General features: G+C 37.7%; 1 protein-coding gene and 2 long non-coding RNA genes across 5 annotated transcripts in view; 2 read left to right on the top strand and 1 right to left on the bottom strand.

Moving 5' to 3' along the window:
- LOC146475709 (uncharacterized) overlaps positions 1-2917 on the top strand; it is a 63672-nt gene extending 60755 nt beyond the window's left edge. Inside the window, exons 3-4 of the long non-coding RNA XR_014865810.1 lie at positions 806-866; positions 2812-2917. This is a non-coding gene — a long non-coding RNA (uncharacterized LOC146475709). The remainder of the gene's footprint in view (positions 1-805; positions 867-2811) is intronic.
- A 4676-nt stretch (positions 2918-7593) lies between these two features.
- LOC146475715 (uncharacterized) overlaps positions 7594-15705 on the top strand; it is a 37827-nt gene continuing 29715 nt past the window's right edge. The window contains exon 1 of the long non-coding RNA XR_014865812.1: positions 7594-7686. This is a non-coding gene — a long non-coding RNA (uncharacterized LOC146475715). The remainder of the gene's footprint in view (positions 7687-15705) is intronic.
- LOC146475716 (uncharacterized) overlaps positions 14668-15705 on the bottom strand; it is a 67500-nt gene continuing 66462 nt past the window's right edge. For all 3 annotated transcript variants that reach the window (XM_085115415.1, XM_085115414.1, XM_085115413.1), the window contains one exon: positions 14668-15203. In XM_085115415.1, coding sequence (XP_084971541.1) covers positions 14679-15203 — 525 coding nt within the window. In that variant the 3' untranslated portion in view covers positions 14668-14678. The remainder of the gene's footprint in view (positions 15204-15705) is intronic.

Below are 15705 nucleotides of genomic sequence, written 5' to 3' on the forward strand. Positions count from 1 at the left end.
CTTGCATTAAAAATGAAATACAACATGTTGGCAGTGAAATTAGGTGTGAGTGTCATATTAGCAGAGGTAACAGAGATCGCATGTTGCAAGCTTGGCTCTCTTTAACTCATCATGTCCTTAGTGTAGATAATGTTGTGGATTGTGTTGAATTGAAACATGGCGAGTTTAACTTCACCTGTTGTGTTAAAAGGGCGTTTGTATATTGACTAGTCAGCGTTTATTTGCCTTTTCTCTAATATATTTACAATTTATTGAGTGTTTAATGTATGGCGAGGTGACCTCTAGAAACCACCAGGCCTATAGTTGAGGCCACTTCGTACCTAACAATACTATGCTTACATAGTTTGTACAACAAGTGTGCGGCTTTGCCAATTCAGTGATTATTTTATTAAAAACTCTAGCAGTTTATTCTTAAAGTTGGGAAAACTTGTCAGAGAAGTGATTGTAACAGGAAGGGAATTCCAGATCTTTCAGCCTTGGTAAAGAATTGTGATTTTTTCCAGATTAGTTTGGCAGTGATGCACGCGATAGTTGTTGGCAGTTCTGGTGCTATAGCCATGAATTTGACTGTTTGTAAAAAACAAGTTGAAAAACCAGAAAGGCAATGCTTTAATACAGAAACCTTCAGAGGCTGTGTACATTAAAATAGGAGAGAGTGTGGCTTGATTTCAGACTACGCTGTCCACTTGAAATTCAACTTAAATGAATCAATGTGTTATGTGTTGCTCAGTCCTACATCATAGTATTGTCATTCATGTTAAGTGGGGCAGAAAGGAGTTGTACTAACCTTTACGTAATGTTTTAGTTTCACACAGAAGACAAGGAACAAGGACACCATTAACCCTAACATGACATTGTTTTAAATGGTGAGTTTTGTTTTGCTGTTTTCTAATTTCTTGGCTACTAATAAAAGGATAAAGAGAGATGCCTTTTCACTGTAATTTCAGGGCCCTTGGCCCAAGGGTATGGGACAGGAACATTAAATTCAGGTTCAGTAATGGCAATCACCGCAGTTTTCTTGTGGCCCCTGATTTGGCACCAAAGATAGTCCCTTTTGCTCAGAAGGTTGTGCAAATTCAACACAGGCCAGAGTTAAGGTTACCCTATGCCTTCAGAGGTGTCTCGCGTTTAAGCGATGCATGTAGCGCGTCCAGTTTAAACTGTAGATACCTAAACCCCTATATCAAATTAAAGCTTATAGAGCTGGCTATCAAACTATAACAAGAATTTTAAAATAAAATGAATTTGCGAATTTTTCACGACCTCTAAATGCGTGCGTCCGAATCACCGTTTTAAAGCTACAAGTCGAAGCGAATTTTGTTTTTTGCTAATTTAATTTGCTCCTCAGTTTCCGGACCCAAAGCGTTAAAAAAAACGTGTCTGCGTTTTGCCATATTCAATCGCAATGAAAAGTTATAGAGCATTTTCGAACTAGGATGAAAAAAATGTGGAGTGATCGTACAAAAATCGCTCTCGGAGAAAAAATATTTCGAAAGAAAAAATTCGCAGACAAATTTTTGTTGTTTATATGTTAAACTAGCTACTGTCCAAATTTGAAGGCAAACGAACAAATTCCTTTTGAGTTTTAGCTCTTTGAAGTGGCTCCTCCAAGTGAAAAAATTGATTCGAGAAAACAGCGCTAAAAATTCGGCAATTCATTAGATTTCAAAATTCTTGGTTTAGTTTGATAGCCAGCTCTATAAGCTTTAATTTGATATAAGGGTTTAGGTATCTACAGTTTAAACCAGACGCGCTACATCGCTTGGACGCGAGACACCTCTGAACGTATAGGGTAACCTTAATAAGTTTTTAAAATAAAATTTTTGAAAAACAAAAGCATTGCAGCAGATTTTCATTAAATTTGAATGATAATTTTCACCAACAGACTCAAAAGTTAGAACCACTAGAAATAACATAGACATGATGTCTGTCGCTGGCTGAATAATATCATTCCCATTTGTTTTCTAGGCTTAATGTACATACAAAATTTTAGCAGACCAAAAATACGTACTAACTACGGTAAACACACTTTTCAATTCGCAGCATCACAAATATGGGAAACAATAGATTGTAACATTAAGCAATCAAACTCCACTTCTTCGTTTAAAACCAAATACAGGAAAAATTTGCTTATAAACCAAAAATAATGTAGAGTTCTTCACCGTCATCCGTTCGCTAATCACGCTCTTTTTCTTTTCTTTTCTTTTTTTTTTTTTCAAAGCTTTCCAAATAATTTTCTCTTCCACCGAAACAATTTTCTCTTCCATCGTAAGCAGTGCCCAACTCGAAAGCAGCATGCTCCTTTGGGCACTGCTCACACTAAACCAAACAAATTTACCCTAATTCTTTTTAATCTTCCTTTGTAATATAAATGTTCATTGTTTTTTTATGTATTGTACTGAATCTCGTTGTACGTGTGAAAAATAAAATTGAAATTGAAATTGAAAAATCGACTGTTAGGACAAGCTAAATCATGTCGTTTTCCGTCTGGGTGGTTTGCATAAATGATAAGCACCCCTGGAGACTTCTTTTTTCTCCATTCATCTGATCGACATCAATAAAACGTTGCCCATTACGTTCTATTTCGAGAACTTGAAACACGCAGGAATAGGTCCTCTATCATGCAGGAGATAGAAGCTGAGCACATAAAAGTAGAAGCAAGACTGAGTGACAAAAAAACTGTCGAAAGCTCCTATGTCAGTTTTTCAAACGTTTTAACTGACATTTTGGCTTTCGACAACTTGACTGTTCTCTCCGAGGTTACTTAAAAATTTAACCTTCACTTCATGTTGGGATTTGTATCCTTTTTAGGAGGACACATTTAACATTGGAATGGAGTTCTGTAATGATCCCTGATGGGCATGTGTAAACTCAGCTACAATGCCCAAGGAAGCCTGCACATACGAAAGCCTTCCATTAAACCTGCCCGGCCTTAGCTTAGAATCATAATGACCAATAGCGCCTGCAGACATTCAGGTAAGCGGTTTCCTGCCTGTAACGCTCGACTTGCTTCTCTCCGTGAAACGAAATATCTCGGTGCCTCGGCACTTCGGCACTTCGGGCTTCGGTTTTGGCCTAAAAAAAGAGAGGGAGGGGGGTAGTCCGCCACTTATGGACGACCCACTGATACGATACGATAACTATATTAAAACACAGTAATTCCATCAGTTTATAAATTAATCATTATCAACTCATGGCCCACAATTTCATTCAGTCAGCGGCTCGATGTGTGGGCTCACGCAGTTTTTCTTTTCCTTTCATAAAATACGTAAAAATCCGTAGAATTAACTATTAAGCGATAAAATTATATTATTTAGCAAATATTGAAATAAAAAGCAAATTGAAAAGAATAAAAACTCCTTTTTTCTTGTTATTGCATCATTGCGCAATCATTAGCCGTATTGTCACACCACTTTGTCACGCGGAGTCACACTCTGATTGGAATAAGCCCGAAACCACTGGAAAAGCTGTACAGCGTACTTAGAAGTGAAGCAAAAATCTGTCATGTAAGCTGAACATAAACTCAACAGTTTCGACATGGCGGCCGATGTTTACAACGGTGAAAAGGTTGATAAACCCTTCAGTTCGTCGGTCCCTTCAGATGTCACGGGCTAAGGAAAACAAGACATGTTTTTACCGATATTTAACCCGCTTGGGAACAACGAATACAACTCGTAAGGCATTGTACTTGCGATGAAATTAAGCTTACAAATCTAAACTTTGGAAGGCGATTTGTGGAAACTGACCAGCGCTTCTGAGAGGGAGACAAGTTGAGAATGTGTACACGCACTCCGGCTCTGGCTAGACAATGAGAAGAAGCGAAGTATGGCGAACTTGGCGGTTTTTACTGTGAACTGATAAAGTTGTTCAGGAACCGCGAGGAAAGCTCAAAAGCAATAATAATACGGTTCGACTGTTACTAGATATAATTGTCTCTCGTCCAGATTTGTGGAACGTGGAAATGTTGTGTCGTTCTGATTTGGGAAAGACGAATAAATCAAGGTAGGGCAAAATTCCACCTATTTCTTTGTTGAGAATTTGATCGGCGTTTATGAAAATCTTAAGACTGGATTCAGCGCGCGTGCGCCTTCGCGGCGGCCATGATGTATGGAATTGTACGCCATGAGTTTTTGTCTACCTAACTACAATTATAAAAGAAAAATAAAACAACAAAGGCTGCTTTTCTTCTTTTTTACTGTGTACGATATAGGCTATAATCGGCCCTGAATCCATGGTAGCCATCTAGCCCCAGTGGTTTAAAGAGCCGATAACTTTATCTTCTATACAGGATTTGTTTTCACTAAAGAGAGATGCATTAAGGTTTTTCACTGAATAAGACAACGATGCAAATGCGATAGTTTTTCTTTCAGTCAAGGCATCCAGTTTGTAAAGCGTTTAATGAGCTGGGCACCTGTTGTTGGATCTAACTCCTTATTTTAATAGCGGCGCCATTAGTATTCACTTGGCCTGTTTTTGCGCGGGAATTTAGGTTAATTTTTGCATTTTGCAAGTGACACTTTTCTGAAATGACATTTTCTGTTTATAATACGTCGAAGTTTCAACGAGACGTGCTTCGCGTAGTCAGCCGATCTTTTCAGTTACTGTTGTCTGCAAGCAATTCTATTGGAAGTTTCCTAGCAATTTCCATTGGAAGTTTCCTCTAAACGCGCCACAACAATGTAAGTTTTCTGTATTCCCGTTCGGTTTTGCCGGTTTGTTCACCTTATAGTTAGTACACTTCAGTTGTAAGTTAAGTTTGTTTATCAGTTTCAGTTTAAACCTTCTTCGCCTCGTCAGTACAGTCAAACCTCTTTATTACGGACACCAAGGGGACAGGAATAGGTGTCCGGATAATAGAGGTGTCCGTTTTAGAGAGGTATGCTTTATATGGATTTCGGTCTCTCAGGGACCAAGTGAACTGTCCGTAATAGAGAGGTGTCCGTATTATAGAGGTGTCCGTGAGGAGAGGTTCCACTGTAACATTGTTAAGCTGCAACTTTCAGTCCTCCCGGGCAGCACGACAAAGTGAAAACAGTTTGCAATAATAAATTGCGTGAATAAGAAGTGCTCGCCTCCAGCGGTTACACCTGTTAAGGGCAAATTATTTGCGAAAACACTAATAGGAAGAAATGAAAGGTGAAGAATGACGTGTAAATGGGTACTGAAGAAGGCAACAAATTGTCGATGAGGCAGTGAGTCGTGGACTTCTCCACATGGGTATCGCTCAGTGCAGTAAAGTTAAAAAAATTAACAATGATGATGATGATGATGATGATGATAATTATAAGGGTTATAGTTAGAGGCATGTGGCGGTACCTTTCAAGACCGAAACGTGTGACAAAGTACTACGGGAAGTATCAGTTGACAGTCAACTTATTTAGTACACGCTGGGGATGAAAATGAATTTTTTCACAAGTGCTACGTGGCTCTTACGCTTTTGAACACTTGAAAAAGGTCAAAGTCCAGGAAAGTCGCCGTGGGAATGGCGCCCCCTGATGTGCAAAAGAAATCTTATCTTCAGGTGTTAGTTCTCACGCGATCCAAATCATCTTGAAATTATCTAACAAGTTCCTAAGTTCCCTCAAAGGATAATTAAAGTAGGTAACAGACGGCTAAGTTATGAAGGTCTTCGTGTATCAACTTTACAAGCTTACATGAAATGGTCCATGAATTACTTGCTTAACCTAGAGAACTGAAAATTCCTACATTGGAGTATGAAGTGTTAACAGGTTAACGATGAATGGAATTTTTCCAAAGTAACTCTAATTTCGTGACTTCAGGACAAGTTTTCCTCAGTAAATACCCATTTTGCTGTTCATTTACGCAAAATATACATTCACTTACGTCAACAGTTGAAACTATACGGCAAATATACGTTCATTAGCACTTCCATGAACTTCATTAACGCGAATGAACTTTCAATAACGCTACTTGCATATGTATTAACATTCAATAGCATCCACGGATGAACAATTGCACCTTTGGACAATCATTAACACCAATAGAAAATCAATTGCACAGTATGACAATCAACTGCATATTAAAGACATACAATAATGGAATTTGCATAGAGACGCACAATCGATTGCACTTTCATACAATCGTTTATTCGAAATGGTCAATCATTAACATGAACTGACAAACGTTAGTATTTTTCGAATAAACAATAGGAAGAAAAAAATATTCGTTAGGGTCATTCAATGTAGTTACATGTATTTTAAAATACTGAACAAAAACACAAGAGTATATACATTATCACTAACATTTTATGTTTTTTTCTTGCACAATCTTTTGCTGAAGCAGATATAAAATGAAAAACATTTTACTGTACATCTACAGTACTGTAACAAACAGAGTACGCTGTATGAACAAGTAGACGCTTTGGAGACAGAAAGAACCGAAGAAAATCAAGGCACAAAGAAACAGAATCTTACTTGAACAGCGACAAAGAATTATTCAAGCCTTCGAAGATGTTAAAGAAGATTATTTGACGATTGCCGCTACTATCGAACCATTTTGAAATTTCTTTTTCCATAGTTGATTGTTATTACTTCACACATGTTTGTCAGTTGATGTTAATGATTGACCATTTCCAATAAACGATTGTATGAAGGTGCAATTGATTGTGCGTCTCTATGCAAATTGCATTATTGTATGTCTCTAATACGCAGTTGATTGTCATACTGTGCAATTGATTTTCTATTGGTGTTAATGATTGTCCAAAGGTGCAATTGTTCATCCTTGGATGCTATTGAATATTAATACATATGCAAGTAGCGTTATTGAAAGTTCATTCGCGTTAATGAAGTTCATGGAGGTGCTAATGAACGTATATTTGCCGTATAGTTTCAACTTTTGACGCAAATGAATGTATATTTTGCGTAAATGAACAGCAAAAGGTGTATAATGGGGGCTGCGCGAGTCAAAGAGAAAAGAAAATGTCCAGTGAGGGAAATCCAAATCAAAACAGCAATTTTTGTCCTTTTAGGAGGATTGTAAGCGTTAAATATATTATACGTTCATTTTCGGAGCGAATTAGAACGTGATGAAAATAACAATTTGTGTACATGAGATTCCATACTAAGGTCAGATTAAAACCGATTATCCCCTTGAAGCAACAAAATATTTATATTGACAGGACATTTATTTTATTCAAAAAAGACAAATTGAAGTTCCACAAACGGGTTTTCATCTTTACAAACTGCCAGATAAATTGTCTGTTCATAGTCAGTCTAGAGGGGCCGTGACCTCATCAGTTCCTGTTATCCAACATGTCGTTGCCTTAATCCTTTGTAGTGAAGCGATGCAGTGGTAATCTTCCTGGATCTTGCCAGACTGTATTAGCTCTTTATGAGAATCGTAGGATTTCGTTACGGTCTAGCTCGTTATGCTCTTTGCGCTAACTTTATGGCTCTCAGTTGTGCCAGCCCATCACTGACTAAACCCGTGAAACTCACCAATATATTTCTTAAATTTCAAACGTTTTAGTGGTCTGTTATCCTTGGTCACTTCATCGTTCTTCTTCGTCCCCTGTTATGGGGGACATTTAACCCATCATACTTAACTGATCCGGCAATTACTGCAACCTCTTTACAGAGACCGAGAGACGTCACTCAACTTGGACATTAAGTTGGACTGACTTCCTCAATTTGACAGGAGACCAGGCGGCTGTGAATAACATGCAAGGTATGCTATCTACCTTTTTGGAGAATTCTTCTACTGATACTGCTGCTTTATTTCCTATCGGCTTGTCCTGGGCCGGTACCGGGCTAACGGTTGAACGTTCAGTCTCCCTGCTCCAACGTTTCTGGGACGAATTCCCTGAGCACTGTTTAAATAAAGAAGACAAAACGTGTGAGTACCTTTCACAAGTCAATCCCATTTCCACAAGGCCGTTCATTTTATGCTTACAAGTAACTCTTGACATAGGTAACATGCAAAGATAATAATGTTAATTTCTAAACTAATGAAAACGCAGTCACCGTGATAAGCTGGCTTCGATCCAGTTTGTGAGATTGCTGACAAATCCCCCAAAATCAATCAGATTATATTAGTGAATCGAATGAGGCACAGGCTGAAAAAATATATAAATTCTAGGTATTTCCAAAGATTTGAAAAAGGAAAAAAAAAAGACACGTTTTTAAAACTGAATTAGGCGATGATTTAACTATTCCAGTAGCCAGCGATGAGTCATCGCTCGATTTGGAATTGTGTCATGTTGCATTGGACACCTAAGGGTTCATTTCTTTGGATATCTGTTCCGAAGGCCTTGATCAGCTCTGAAATTCGGGTTAAATTTTTGAAAGAAAATCTTAAGATTTCTTCGGCAAATGTCAGGTTAAAATTTTGGAACAATGGAAAGCCAATTCCATTAGTTTACTGAGGGGCAAATATATCGATAAAAATGCGAAGTAATTATAAGGCCGGCTGATATTTTCGTAAAGCCAACAACAGCTTGGTATCGGGAAATAAGATTCCGCCTCCTGAAGCTTTCTGCAATCTAAATTTTCACCTAATACATTCTGACAGGTTACACTGTATTATCTTACACAAACATGTCTTTAAAATCGGAATATTATTGAAGTATTGCACTGTTATTCCTAATTTATTATATTTTACTTTAATTTTTGCTTGTATTGTTAGGAGGGCCACTTGCTTGTTAGTGTTTTTATAAACGCTATTTTGTGTTACCCTCGGTAAATAAAAACTTAATGTTACATAAAAGACACCAAAGGATCTGGGAACATACGAGACAAAATCGTTTAAGGCATTCTCCTCTAATGTTGTCTTTGGGTACTCCTGTGTTGTCAGCAGCTTTTCAAAAACTCATTAATAATTCATAAGCCTATTGACCTATCAAATGGTCGATAAAACATCACGTGCAGTGGTTTTAAAACCGGATAAAACCTCCTCCTTATTAGTATGCGATGTTTAATGTTTTTCTCGTATGCTAATTTCCAACGTTCACAAAAGCATAATTGTTATGAACTCTCTTGAAACGCGCTTGTCCAGGAATGTTTTTGAAGCCGTTCAAAAAACTCGCCCCAAGTGTTTTATCGGGTCTCAAAGCGGGGTGACTCGGCTGCGTCTCGTGGTTTTAAATCCCGATAAAACACTGCTGCTCGTGTTTTAAACATTACCGATAAAGTGACTATTATCAACTTACCGAACTCGTTCCCATCGTCATCATTGTTATCGACTTGTTCCCCGTTATCATCCGTCCTCCTACTGAAAATCCATATCATCATTATAATCGTTGCGATTATTACTACGATTATCATGATTTCTCAGTCTGTTTCCTCTTCCCTAATGATACTGATTGGTAGTCTCCTCTTCTTCTCTTTTCTCGGCACGTGGCGTGCTATTGTCGGTCAATCATCGGCGCCTTGATCCTAAAACCAAGCGTTGTCAAAGCCTCTTATACAATATGCTCGAAATTTCCACTTCTGTTAGTGTTGCATGGGAATCATTACAGCTGTCATTTAATATCATTCCGTTATCTAACGAATTGTCACTGTGACAAGTTGATTTCCTTCAAGAATTCACCCGGGTTAAAATTCTTTGATCTTATCATACTCAGGAGCCAAAAAACTCCAAATGACATGACTGGTTAAACCCTGGGAGGTAAGCTACAATCAACGTCCAGGTGTTTACACCTGCAGACTCCTGTCATACTCTATTGTTCAAATATGTTTTATCTTGCCGTTTTTATTAAAAAAGGAAATAAAATAACCTTCGGAATCAAGGTTTTTAAACTAAAAAATATTTGCTAAAAGGACGATGAGAGTGGAAAAAAGGGGAAAACTAGAGAACGTATGAGAACTGTTGGAGTCTGCAAGTGTAAACACCTGGACGTTGATTGTAGCTTACCTCCCAGGGCTTAACCAGTCATGTCATTTGGAGTTTTTGCTGCATGACATGCAATATTAGCTACAGAGTAGTATTTTCTAGGAAGTGTCGTTTATTTTAATGCTCAAAGTCATAACTAGCTTTAGGGTCTGTTGTGCAAAAACACTGTCTCTTTCTAATTGTCTAGACTGCTGCAGCTTGCATTCATTGAAACTGTAAAAATCGCACATCTTCCTTGGCTCTGTTTACTTAAGTTTCAACTGTTACCAAACAAAGGTATTGCTCAATTGCATGATATGTCATGGCTGTGAGGCTTAAGCAGATTTATTTGTCAACCGAAAGGTACCAAATAATTGTCTTTAGTTGGTAAGTGCATTTAACTGACTTTTTAGACCAACTACGTTTGAGCGGGTTATGAATGATGCCAATCACAATTTTTGCTAAGGTTAAAATAAGTCACAACTGTAGCTGAAATCATTTACTGAAATACTTGTATCCAAACGCTCAGATTCGAAAAGAAACCCTAAGACCCTTTAAGATGAGTATACTTCATGAAGGAGTTTCTTGGGTCAGTTAAAAAAAGGAATATTTAATCCCGTCTGCAAGCAAAAATAATCCTTGAAATGTCATAATGAATTGCAAGGAATTTGTTTTCGATCTTTGGAAAAACAGCAGAAGTATGCATAACTGGGGCTATGCACGAAATCCGATTTTGTTCACTGACAAACAACAATGAAACGAATTTAATCCCTCATTTGGTAAGCACCGTTTCACAAATATCAACCCCGCAGGGCTATTTATGTAAAAAATAAAATTAGTTAATGGAGGGAAAAGATAGCCAGGATTACCAGCTTTTGTCAGTTTATATCAGTATACTTTTTGCTGCGGAAGTGAAACATGTGAAATTCATATGTTTTGTACTTTGGATGAAAGAATTGATAAATGGCTTATCATCGCAGTTTTGTACGCAACTTAAGCAGCTGTGAAAAGAAAGCCTGGCCAACTGGGAGCTGGCCATTTTGTGAGTTCGTTAATATATATTCCATAGAGATGACATCAAATTCATAAACTTTGAAATGCGGACGAAAGAATAGAAAAATGGGTGACCATCCGGCAGCTATGTACACCATAAACCCCAGCAGCTGCTAACAGAAAGCCAGTTGGCTCGATAGCTCAGTTGGCAGAGCATTGCACCGGTATCGCAGAGACCATAAATATTTCTGTGGTTTTCTTGTTAAATATAATCTTATTATATCCATTCGCCGACTACTTTGTGGTCTTTTTTTTTTTTTTAACCCCGTGTGTGTGGCCGTTAGAGAGAATGTGATTTTTGTCCGAGGTCGTGCTCCGTTGTCTCCGTTTGTTTTACATTTTACATCTCTGTTCATTATATATATTCCTCCATTTTGAAAAAGAACAAGTTGTTCCAGACCAAGTGTGCTACTCAGTTCAAACCCTTAAGAGAATTACTTTTTAATTATACAAACAGCACTGAAAAATTAGGATATTTAGATCTGAAACAAAACCAGGGTCAATGGAGATATATTAGATAAAAAACAGTCGGTTTGTCGATTGACAATGACGACCTGTGTTTGGAGCTCTAGTGGGATTTAACTGAAAGTTTAACTGAACTGTGGGCTAAAAGAAATAGTCATTGGGGGCTCTAACTTGAGTTAGTATCGTAGAAGTTAGTGAATATTCGACTTCCGTAAACTAAGATTCCAGCAGCCACGTTCGACCCCCTGGTCTGCGCGTAAATTTTAAGCAAGTATAATTGTTCAGCCTGCCAATCATCTATGTGGGTGAGCTGAGCCGATTTACACCTTCTCAATTTATTAGCGGATTTTGGGCATGGGGACTCCAAGTTGGTCTAATCTTGTCATCTTCTTGTTGACAGGAAATCAAAACATTTTTCGCTTAAGTACATTAATAACAATAAAAATAAACGCTTGTGCTTGTCTCAGCTGAACGTACGGGTGGTCTGCGATACAAGTGATTGTCAAGCGGCTGTAAAGGGCCTTGAACTCACAAAACTTGACACTGACTATTGCAGAACTGAGATGGCGTTGATTGTGTGTAGGTTAAACTGGCTATTTTATTGTTTGCAGCCTTCGTACTTTAGCAATAATAGATTGCATGGGTTTTTTTACTAAATACAAGGCGTCAACTTAAAGGTGTGTGTGGTTGGGTGGTTGTCCAATAATATACACACGCATTCAAGAAAGTATTTTAAGAAATGTCAGCGAGAATGTATCCGCCAATAGTTTCAACTGAATGATAAAGAAGAATTGAAGAGAAACAATAATAATAATAATGATGATGATTATGATGATGATGATGATGATGATGATGATGATGATGATGATAATAATAATAATAATAATAATAACAAATAAGATCTTTCAACAGGGAGCCCACGTCACAAAATGTGGTTTTCAGTGAGGCCCTGCATAAAGCTAACAAATAAACACATTAAATATTAATCTGATTTTCGTTAGTTTTAATGGTGTGTCCACTTTGGATGCGCTCTGTTGCTTGAAGTAATTATTGTGGTGAATCTAACAATGGGATAAAACCACCACTCGCAATTTTTTAATGGCCCTATCCCGCGTGCAATCAGTCTCTCTTGTCAACATTGCAGAGGCCAGATAAAATTACCCAGTGGCGGATGCAGACTACAAGCGGGGACTTTACTCTCAAACGCCCGACTTGCCTCCTTTCGTGAAACGAAATATGTCGGCGTCTTGCCCCTACAGACCTCGGTTTTGGACTCGTTATTTGGCAATTCGCTGGTCTGTTGACCTGTATTATACCCATACTGGAAAAACAAACAATCATCGTTACATCATCATCATTCACTTTATTCAAGTGTCAAAGTAATAAGGACTGCGGTGCTAATTGCTATGAACAATGAAACAAGTAAAAGAAACATTCAAAAAATCTACTGACAGTCGACATACTAAGAAAAAAAAGTCTGGGCGGGAAAAAATCACCCTGGTTGCCCTGTCTTTAAAGGAAGCAAATTAAAGAATACAAAAATATGATATTTACAATTGCAACGATTCCATCCTGACGGACGCTGCACAAATTGTTTTATGCTAATATTTTAATATTGAGCTAAAACCGCCTTTGAATCATGTTAACCATACAACGTTTAAGAGTACGGCAAAAGCACAGGAAATGCCAGAAAAAAAAAGATACTCTATGAGGTAAAATAGTCTAAAATATATATACTGGGCCGTCTTTTGGTCAGGGGAACCCAACGGTTTATTTCGGTCGGATATCTGTTCAGAAGGCCTCCTTGAATGTTTGTGATTGTTTTAGATATTAGAATGTTTATTTGGGGAAATTGTTTTATATAGGGTTAACCTCACAGATTTCCCCCTTTAAGGAGGTGTTTCATTGATTAGTTGTTTTCCTGAATAAAATATTATATTATGTTATGTTATGTTTATCGCCTCACAAATTGGTATTAGCTGTAAAAAGTCTCAAGTGTTCTTTGGCAAAATGACAGCTCAAAATTTCGTAACACCGAAAAACTCATTCCTTTCATTTTCGGCAGCTCGTAAATAGACCCTTCTCCAAATGGCGGCCGAAAATACAAATAAGTTAAAATTAAAAACGTATACCAGCACTAGGAAGAGCACTTTTACTTTAGTAACCCTGCAAAGTTTCAGCAGATTAGGTGTAATATCAACTGGGAAAATGTAAGTTGAAAAATGAAAAATTTACAGACGTTTGTATGACTGGGGGTATGACGTATACCCCCAGTCATACAAACGTCTGTTAATTTGTCAAATTTTATCTTACATTTCCTAAGCTGATATAACACCTAATATGCTGAAACTTTGCAAGGTTACTAAAGTAAAGGTGCTCTTTCCAGTGCTGGTATCAGTTTTTTATTCAGTTCAATTTTAACTCATTCAAATCTGTTGTTGGAGAAGGGTCTATTCGGAGAATAATATTAAATTCTGTAAAACTTTCTGCCACTTAATTTTCAGCTAAAGGATTGGAACAGATCATACTGTATTAGCTTATACTGATTTGCCTTTAAAAGGACACAAAACGATCTGGGGACACAGCAGACAACATTTAAAATATTTTTGCGTATGTGTTCTCGTTGGGTGCCCCTGTTTATACAACTGTTCCCTAAATATAGTACCAGTAAATCTCTAACACATTCATAGCAAGTTACAGCGATATATAAAATGTACACGTTCGAGAAACCTTAAAGGGGAACTGTGACAGCGATTTTGCTGTATGCTCATAAAAACTGATCAAAATATTTGACAAAGAAACTGTTTTGTAACATGAAATTGCTCTTACAACACCTGGAAGAAAATATTAAGGTTTTACTCCAATGAAGAACAAACCATGGTAAATTTTAGTGACTTCTCTAAAATACACACGAAGAACTTAAAAAAATTTGCCAATTTTTTCAAGTTGCGATCCATTTCCATCCTAGCCATCCGCGGCAAAACATAATTAATACTAGTTTCTGTGCGCTAGTAGGGTTATTGTTGACAAAACTAAACCATTATTTTAACGATTACTTTGAAACAAATGTTTTTGGCTATTCACAGTGACACTAAAAAAGGGTGACACTACCCCTTTAAAATGAATGTCTTTTAGAAGAGTAAAAGTCCGAACAGCAAAATAATGGTGTTAAAGGTACTCTCGGCTTATAATTTTTCTTAGCTGCTTGTTGGATGTTAAACTTCCTGAGTATGAATCCTACTTACTGGAAAAACATGTTCTCGAAGCTATCTTGCTGTCGCTTTGTTTGAGTTCCAATGCAGAGGCATGATCAAATTTGTAACAGGTGTGAACTACACAAAAATCTCTCTCTCCTCCAATTGATCCTCTATAATTTCTGCAGCGTCATCCCGGCCCTGTTTATGTAGAGTTTCGGCCAGTTTATAGAGAGGGTACTGTCGCTTTTCTATGACTGTCAACAGAACGAATGTAGGAGACGTTTGGGCTTGGTGTTCCAGCCAGCGGATGTCTTTCATCTCGAATCCCAGATCTTCGGCCAAATTCTTCCAGTTGGCTCTAGGATGCGGTGGATCAAGGAGTTTAACAAGCTCATTACAGAGTGTAGGACACTGGTTTGTGAATGCCAAGGGTTCAAGACTAGAGGAAAAGTAACCGGAAGTTTGTCTCGACGGTTGACTGGGAAACGCCGTGTGACCAGCTGCGCATGCTCCGAGTAGAACATTCGCTTGAAACGTCGATTTTCTGGGATTACCAAATAAACCTCCATTCAGTAAGGCAGCGGAGCTTTCTGAGGCTGTATATGTAGAGGGTTGTTCCGGCATAAGATTATTGTTGTTTGAGTCAGAGATGGAGATTTCCTATAAGAGAAGTAATATATCAAACACGAGGAAGAGTGTTTCATCACATATCCAAACACTGAGAAGTAGGTTGAAAAAACGAGGAGCAGCCGAGTTTTTTTTAAACGACTTCGAGGTGTTTAGATATCTGATGAAACACACTTTCGAGTGTTTGATATGGCTTCTCAAATGATCAATAATTCTTGGAGAAATTCAAGGTTAAAGTTGGCAAAATTTTATGGTAATTAGGATCACATATCCAAACCACGGTCACGGTAGTGATTTTCATTGTTTTCTCTTGATGAATTATTAATGAGTTTGAGAAGAAAAAATCAAAAACATGTTTTAAGTCGTATGAGAAATGATCAGTCGATTGATCAACCAATCATTTTGCAATTTTTAAGCTGTCTTTTTAACCAACATTTAAGCTCTTGATTTAGCGAGAAATAAGACCATTTGGAACAATGCCACATGTTGAATGAGGTTGTAGAAACTGGCTTCCAAATCTAGCTGAATCTAAGTT

Source organism: Pavona decussata, unplaced genomic scaffold, assembly GCF_977016875.1.
Source record: "Pavona decussata unplaced genomic scaffold, jaPavDecu1.1 SCAFFOLD_83, whole genome shotgun sequence".
Taxonomy (NCBI): Eukaryota; Metazoa; Cnidaria; class Anthozoa; order Scleractinia; family Agariciidae; genus Pavona; species Pavona decussata.